This window comes from Henckelia pumila, chromosome 1 (genome assembly GCF_033568475.1).
Source record: "Henckelia pumila isolate YLH828 chromosome 1, ASM3356847v2, whole genome shotgun sequence".
Classification (NCBI taxonomy): Eukaryota; Viridiplantae; Streptophyta; class Magnoliopsida; order Lamiales; family Gesneriaceae; genus Henckelia; species Henckelia pumila.
Window position 1 is genome coordinate 165,843,432 of NC_133120.1, and position 8,797 is coordinate 165,852,228.

At 32.4% G+C, this 8,797-nt stretch overlaps 1 protein-coding gene across 4 annotated transcripts; it reads right to left on the reverse strand.

Annotated features, from left to right (window-relative positions):
* Positions 1 to 237: 237 nt before the first annotated feature.
* Positions 238 to 7,158, reverse strand: LOC140888007 (cullin-1). 4 transcript variants are annotated; one of them, XM_073295772.1, is made up of 20 exons: positions 6,963 to 7,158; positions 5,922 to 6,116; positions 5,726 to 5,825; positions 4,837 to 5,022; positions 4,581 to 4,628; positions 4,295 to 4,498; positions 4,007 to 4,084; positions 3,771 to 3,860; positions 3,600 to 3,680; positions 3,431 to 3,493; positions 2,933 to 2,968; positions 2,773 to 2,859; positions 2,524 to 2,673; positions 2,377 to 2,432; positions 2,168 to 2,288; positions 1,916 to 2,077; positions 1,684 to 1,827; positions 1,373 to 1,591; positions 1,023 to 1,190; positions 238 to 760 (listed from the first exon to the last, which is right to left on the reverse strand). In XM_073295772.1, the coding sequence occupies exons 2-20, from the start codon at positions 6,059 to 6,061 to the stop codon at positions 659 to 661; spliced, it is 2,235 nt and encodes a 744-aa protein (XP_073151873.1). In that variant the 5' UTR covers positions 6,062 to 6,116; positions 6,963 to 7,158; the 3' UTR covers positions 238 to 658. The 4 variants fall into 4 exon arrangements, with proteins under 4 accessions (XP_073151873.1, XP_073151918.1, XP_073151796.1 ...); XM_073295817.1 differs by having other exon boundaries at positions 5,922 to 6,119; XM_073295695.1 differs by having other exon boundaries at positions 6,942 to 7,158.
* Positions 7,159 to 8,797: the final 1,639 nt, after the last annotated feature.

Consider the following 8,797-nt stretch of genomic DNA (forward strand, 5'->3'; position numbering starts at 1 on the left):
AAGTTCCAGTAGGTCAACAGTTTTGGGCGCACCACTAATAAACAATCGAATTTCAGACTTAATTTTCTTACAAATCTCAAGTACTTCCAAGATAACAAGAGTTTTGGAGAGTTGAACCCAAGAAAAGAAGTAAAACACTCATTTTTGGGAAGTAAAATACCAAAAATTCCAGAAATGAAACGGATATAAAATATAAATTGGCTTAGAATTCGACTAGAAGATGTAGCTTGAGGAAGATTTAGCAATCAAAGGTCATGAAGCATCAACAACTAATATTATATTTCACAAAGCATCAATAGATACGACGTCTTAAGGCAAAAAGAAAGCATGAAAGAACACACTACAGACTTGAGATTGAATTTAATAAATCATTACATTTACTCACGGAAAAAGCCAGCACGTATTCGCATAAGTGACATATACACTCAGAACTATCAATAACACATCTATATCAGGAACATTTCGAAGAGAAGATCCTCACCTGATCTAGGGTAAAATCCCGAGGAATTCTCAAGCCCCTGCATCCAATAAATCATTGCAAAAGTGCCATAATATTAGGCCTATTTCATAATTTGAGCTTGACAGGCTCGAGGCATTCACAATTTTTGCACCCTCTTGCAGCAATAGAAATAAATATTCGAACACCAGCTGGCTAGAATCATGCCAAGTACTTGAACAAGTTAGGATTATCCTTGTCTCTTTCCAGATAGTCACGAGTGATTAAATCTTCAATCCTCTTCTTGATTGCTTTAACATCAGGCTGCAGTGTGCAAAGTTAAAGATATAATATGTTATCTTATGTACGATAAATATAAAACAAAATACAAGTATACTGAAACTGGGGAAATGAGATGTTACCATCAGATTGCATCCAAGGGTGGATTACTGGATTTTACAGGGGTTCACATTTTTTCAATGGACCCCACACGTGAGGAGAAATATCCACCCTTAAATGAACCCTTGATATAACCCTAAAGGTAGCATGAAATTTCCCATTCAAACAGTCAATGATAGTATGATACCTTGAACATACGACCCAATTGCTCAACGCACTCCATTACCAACTGTTGATATCCTAAGACTTTCCTACTCTTCATGATTCGAACAATTGAGGCATCAATTGCATACCGTCTGTCTTTGTCAACATCTTCAACAACCTTCTTCTTCTCATCCACTGGAGGGAGAGGTATCTGAGTTCACATGCAAGTTAGCAACAGATTTATGTACAGATAATAATACTATGATTGATCTACATCTTATTCTAACCATCCACACACCCTACACTTTCTATAGTTGAAAATTAGTTTTCCAGCCTTTTAATCTCATTCAGTTGATAATCTATTTCCCTAAAACAGGAAAGTGAGTAAAGTACCTTAATTCTTCTCATTTTGTCCGTGAATTTTGAATTAAACTCAAAAACGTCAGTGGGAGAAATAGTTTTGGTGTTTGGCTCCTTGTTCAGAATCTTATACTTAGCACATGAAAGTGAATGAAGTAGCCTAACAACATCATCGTCTGATAGGTTTAACTGAGTCATGATTTCCTGATAACTCAATCTATCCGAAGCATTGAACAACAGCAAGGCAGCAGCCTGGAAAAAGGAATTGCGGTTTTAATCACCAACATTATCAGTTGCAGAAACGACACACATAAACAAGGTATCATTATGTGTTGCTAAGTTACCTGGTATGTCGTCACAATAAGCTCTATCGTTTTTGGTTCGAATTTGCCATTTATGTTACAAGTACCCAAAGAATATATCCACGTAAGTTTTCTGTGCTTTGTTTTTGTCTGGTAGAACTCCCTAAACACTTCCACGCACTTGACCTAGCACAAAAGACAAATTGACGATTACAAGAAGTCAGCAACAAGACAATTCTCAAGACAAACATGATATCATTCAACACAACCATACCATCTCAGCTGGAAGGTTAAGATCGAAGGACTTATAACTTGGCCAAAAACCAGTAGTTAGGACAGTCACTGTTAAGTCAATCCCTGGACTGGCATTTGAATTGCTGCTGAGATATTCCTCAAAACTGGCTTGATTTTCCCTGGCTAGTGTAAGATCCGTGACCTAATTTAGTTCCAAAGGAAGGAAACTTAAGCAATGTCCTGATAAATGAATTCTGCTTCATAATATAAGACTAATAATGTGCCAGCTCACCATTCCCTCCATTTTTGATGTAAATTGACCACCGCATTGCTGTTTCAATTTTGTCAGGATACTTCTTTCATGCTCGTCATTAGCACTTTTATCAAATAACAGACGCCGAGCAAGCTTTTTCCTGTTGGAGGTAGCATGTAAAGAATAAAATGTAAATCATCATAAAGCACGGTAAATACACCAAGAAACCTCCAAGCTGGGGAACTCACCGATAGAATTCAGCAAATAAATCCTTATCGCTGATATAAGCGAGTAATTTTACCACCTGCAGAGTATTTAGAGCCTCAATCACCGCTTTCAACATATTTCATTAAATACAGCTGTTAAACTTAAAGCATATTGTACATGATACAAACCTTCTCCAATGTATCTTCAATAGCTTCATCGCTCAATTTTTCACTCCCTCCCTTTTTAAGGATGTTGTCGCAGAATGTGGCAAGGAGTTCGGCACTTGAACTTCCAGCAACGCCCTTATTGCAGAAAACCTCGAAGGCCTCTTTAAGAGCCTAGAATGGATGGACAAAAATGGGGGGAAAAAATAACTGTCTACAGCCACTTCAAAAGCATATGATAAAACAAGTCATGAATCAGTTATAAATTCTAACCTTGTGGAAAAGTGTGTGATTCAGAAAACAGTCATTCACATATGCCATGAATTTATCGTGGAGCTCGATTACTTTTCTGACAAAAACCTGAGTTCCAAACATCAGGTTACTTTCAACATTTGATCCACAAAAAAAAATCATGAGAATCAGAAATATGTACCTGTTCCTGTAACCCAACAACATCTTTCTTTTCTGCCTGTAACAGAAGTTAAGACAAACATTTAACTATTTATGCAACATAGTATTTGAAACTAAACCAACAGTATATTTTAAGAGATACATGAATGAGTAACCAATCAAAAGGAACACAAAAACTTCCTCATGGATTTTCCGGGTGTAAAGAATACATGGATCATTCTAAACCAAATAATAAATGTTCTACATTCCTCTAAGACTTCTCCCACATTTGTTCTCCAAAGGAACTGTTACATAACTGTCAATTTCCCATTATGTTAGTTGACACATAAAACAATAAATGAACGAGGATCATCCATTTGTTCAAGTAACTTTCCACATCCATCAAATATATTTTATTCTACCACAGTACAGAAGAGGGAAACTTCAAGCCTTTAACAACACATTAAGCGCCATAGCATAAGTTACATTCTATTAATTAAGCAAATAAAACAAACACTCGGTTAAGGCCCAAAGAACAAACCTTCTTGTTGCTTGCAGCGTCTTCTGCTTGTTTAACCAAAGCTGTCCCTTCAGCAGTAACATGCTGTAATTGGAAAACACTATTCGCTAAACTACGAATAACAAATATATGGGTAGCAAGAAATTATAGATTAATGAACTTTCCACCAGAAAACTCAATATTAGCTCACCTGCTTAAATATATTAGCAACAGGGTCTAAGCCTCGAGGTATTTTTGAGAAGAGTCTATACATCCTAGATAAATCCTCCACCTAATGCATTCAAAATGCTAGGATTGAGCATCAAAGAATTACAAAAAAAATGTAACATTCAAATATTTCAAGACATCATATTGCAAGCACCTTGTCGTCCCTCAGTAAAGCATGACAACCTGAGTGCTCCTTCTCAAGCAGTTGGGTGGCATACACAGACAATAGCTCATGTTGTACTTTCTATAAAGAGAATTAGGTTCAAAGAGTCAGAAAAGATCTCACTAAAATGAATTATAAATACAATGAACACACCATCATGATTGGAATCAGACACAGCATTCATAGACCCACTTCGAAAAACTGATTACTCAAGAGCAAGAACAAACCTCAAGCAACTTTGTCTCACTACTTGAATGAAGGTAATGGGAAACTCTATCCTTCTCTCGTTTCAGACACTCCTCCGCCTACATTTCAAACAACCATTAGCAACTAAATACAAAAGTAGTTTGGTTAGGGACACCTCCTAGTTTCCCAATAATGCTAACATTTTTCTTAGCGAATCTCAACTAGTTTGAGAAATCTACGATTATGAATGTAATGTGTGTCTGAGAGTACATATTTTTTTCTTTGAAGTCGAAAGGACTAGAGAATTCTGAATCAAAAGGAAATTTTACTTTCAACATATAGTCTGGACATGAATCATCTAAGATCCAATTGGAAGCCTTCCGAGAATAGTAAGCTGCAGTGGAATTCAGCATTGCTGCTTCAAAATCATTCTCATACTGATCCATCTGTCCCATTCCAATTTCTACAAAAATATCTAATACATTCTTTAATAAAGCTCGATCAATTTGCTCTCCTTCACGTTCTTGATCAATCTGGTCAAAAAGAATTTCATATAAACCTCAAAATAGCATGTAGATAGATATTAAAAATGTATTTAATAACACAAAAACATACCAAAGATATAACAGCATCTCTTACTTTCCCATTGACCTCTTGGTACACCTGAAACCATAAGCCCAATTCCGAATAATAAAAAACAAAGGGAAAATGGTAAAACAAAAGGATGAAACAAAGCCAGGGGAAATCAATAGAAATCTAGAAAATGTAGAAAAATCAGCTCAAATTTTGTTTTCACTTAAAGCAAAAGAGTCACATTTACAGATAAGAATATCAAGAGATGATAAAACCAGATATTGAGGCCAAAAGTTACCAGGTCACGGAAGCATGTCAGCCCCACTTCTTTAAGCGCCGGGAGTGACCTTCTTGCTATGAAGTACCGATCAAGGTAGTAAAAGAATCGTGAAAGCCACCGCACCATAATTTTATGATTTAACCACCTATTCACAAGTTCCCTCAACATGAATTCGTCATGCTTCTCTCTCAAAGAAGGCAATACCTGAATAGGCAAAAAAAAAAAGCATATGTAAAAGGAAAGACAAGGTCAAACGCAAACTATATTCTGGAAACTTAAGAGGATAAACAAGCCATGGTAACATGGATCATGGTTAATTGTGCTTGCAGTTCATTTTCAAGTTAACTGCCCTCAGAGCTTCAATTCAGCAGGTGCCAAAATAGAGAAAATCAACCTCGAACTCTTGGATGTGCCTCTGAAATACTATGAACCACTTGCCAAAATATCTATTGAGGTTAATTTCTAGAAACCTACATTTTCAGTGCTTGTGTAATCCACGGGAGTTGAACAAAGACCACAAACGAATTACTTGCTTCGTTCATCCTGTGCAGCTAAAAGGTAAGCTATAATAGCAGCAGGGAAAGTATTTTCGTTCCTGTCTCTCTCTGCCAAGATACAATGTTTGGGACAATTCCGCACAGAAGATCTGATCTGGATAGAGGCTTATAAAAGGTATTAACAATTAATTCCCTAGAGCACTTCGTTTCTGCTGTCTACATTAATTGAAATTGGATATCAATCTGAGAATGCATACTGATTCAAGCTTAAACACAGAGTGAAATGAAACCATCGGGAATGATTAAAGTAAATCACAAACATTTCATAATCAGTACCCGAAACATGAATTTATACTTCCATGTAAATGCTTGTAATATAGTTCCTAATCAAGATCTTAATTCATCCTTACCGTTGATGTGATATACTCTTCAAAAGACTCCCTGTACTTGTCATACAGTTGCTGAGAATAGTCATGTGGAGGCTTCTGCGTACACATGTTATAAATTGTCCTGTTCAAGGATTTAAAAAGTAAATTATGAACACTTGACAAGCTAGTAATAGCCTCAAAAATCAGAGTTTAATTATAGTAAGTATTAAAGTACTACGTGTAGAGCATCATGTAATCCTCTGAGCTGAATTGTGGCTCAGGCAATCCTTCAAGAATGGTTTTCAGTTTCGTAATCCCTTTTTGCATAAAGTCCCATCCTTGTTCTAAATCAATGGTGTTCCGCTGGTTCATAGTCATCTTTGACAATAACTCAATATCAGCACTATGCCGACAAGTAATTCTAGGCCAAAGCCTGCTATGAAAATGATAAAAATAAATCAACAGAAAGACACCAATCTGGTAATCATGAAAATTATGTACTTGGGAGAAGAATAAGCAGAAATTAGCAAATAGTAAATGAAATTAAAAGTGATCTTCATTGAAACGATTGTATCTCATCAGATAATAATATCGTTCAATCTCATTTTAAAAGTACCAATATATTGAACTTCTACAGCAGCTACTTTCAGCAAATTCCTTCAATATAACTGAAAAAAAAAACCTAGACGTAATAATTGCACATAGAACAAATAAACCAAAGAAATAACTTCAAAAAACGGCTTGGCATTGCACTAAATCATGAAACAGAAAGTAGAATCATTGCTGTAAAACGTGAATAGACAAAACCAAGCAACATTATTTGTTAAAGTACCTCCAGAAACTCATCGTGAAATCAACTCTATTTTTCGATCACAATATATTACCATACTGCGGAATGTATATATTCACGCTGCTCAATTATGAAACTAATAATAATTTTTAAAAAAAATTCACAAGAAAGTGTGATAAAATACGCTGAAATATTTCCCATACAAGTGTTCCATATGTCGGAATCGAACTCATTCGTGACATCACAAATGAAATAATGGTGAGAAAAAGGTTCTACTATAACCTAAAATTTTGAAATAGGCTAAGAATTTGTCAGCATCATCAATGACTCAACACAACCCTACTTCAACCAACAAACAATAATTGGACCAAATAAAACCCTAAGAATCAGCAGAAACAAAGAACATCTTAAAATTCCATAAAATTCAATCCAAAAATCAATTTCAAACACAAAAAGATACTGAATTACCTAGAAATCACGATCACCTACCAAACAAGATACCAGAAATTCGTCGCCGATGGAGCACACCGACAGCGAATTCACGGCAGCAAAAAGGCCAACACACACAATAATCACGCACGGCGCAACAATTCAGCAAGTGTATGCATACGCCTACCTGAGGAGAGAATTTTGGGTGAATTGGGAATCTCTAGATTTTTTTCTATTTCTATTTTCCCTTTTTTCCTGTATTGGCCCGTGCCCGTTTGGTTTCAAAAGCTAGGCCAAAAAAACATTTTTTTTAAGTACTTTTCATTTAATAAAGTGTTTGGTTGACCAAATAAACATTTTTTTGAGTCAAAATTAGAGCTTTTTCAAAAGCAAAAAATTATAGCTTAAAAAAGTGCTTTTTTAAAAAATGTCTACCAAATCCAAATTGGGCCATTATCCGAGCCTCTCTCTTTTATTGGGTTTTTTAAATAAATATAATAAATTTTAAAAAGACTTAAACAAATATAAAAATTTTTAAAACTTTTAAAAAATATAATAACGTGGGATTTGAAACCCCACATCCTTAAAGAGTTGGGGTTTGAGACCCCGACTCCTCATTTGTTATTTTCGAGGAGTCGAGGTTTGAAACCCCTACTCCTCATAGCCTATTATATATATATATATATATGTAATATTAATTCTTTTCATTAGTATTTTTTAGTTTTATATTTACAGATTTAATTGTTTTTGCATATTAAAAAAAATATTATTATAATTAAAAAAAATTTAGTTGTATAAAATTTTTTTAATACAGTTGAACTTTTATAAATTAATAATATAACGATGATGATATTTTACTAATTTAAAAATGCATTAATTAATTTATAAATTAATAAATTATTATTTATAGAGTATTTTTTATTCAAAATGAATATAAAGATTAATTATATAAGAAAATTGTGTTTTATTAATTTTCATAGATTTATATAAGAGTTTTCTAAATCGAGTTTGAAAAAATTATTATTTTCATAATTAATAATTATAAAAAGTATTTTTAAAGTTTTATATGCATATATGTTTTTCCTATTATAAATTTAGAATGAAATAAAACGATAAAATAAACTTTCATAAATTTAATTTTTATAAAAGATAAATTTGTTCAATATCGACTTGAATTGATATGTTAAATTAATAGTTTTAATAAATTAATAAGATTATAATTTTTTTAAAAAAAACTATTATAAAAATCTATGAAAATAAACATATATAACCAAAACCACGTCCATTCAATCAAAAAATAATTTTTAAAATAATAATTTATTAATTTAGCGGTTAATTGATATCTTTCTAAAATTGAATATCATTGATCAAAATATTATTAATTTATAGAAGTTCTACATTATGATAAAATTCCAAACATCTAAAATATTACTAACTTTCGTTTTTTAAAAAATACTATTAACCATACTCGTCACTTTTCAAACATTTAATTAATAAATTGAAAAAAAAATAAACAAATGTCTATCTACCAATTTCAGGAGTAACAAAATATATTTTTTAAAATAATAATTTATTAATTCATCGATTAATTAAAACTTCTCTAAATTATTATTATTATTATTATTATTATTATTATTATTATTATTATTATATATAAAGAATTTCCCCGTAGACGTCATATTTTCATTTACCGAGATTGATTTTATGTGTTATAAATATTAAATTTTTATTTTTATTAGTTTTTTTCTAAAATTTTGATCAAATTTTTATATTTTTCTCAACTAAACACTATAGATAAGATAAATTGATAAATAAATTTTAAATTTATTTTTTATATTATTTTATAAATAAACAAATAAATTTAAATATTATCAAAAAAAGAATATTTATACATA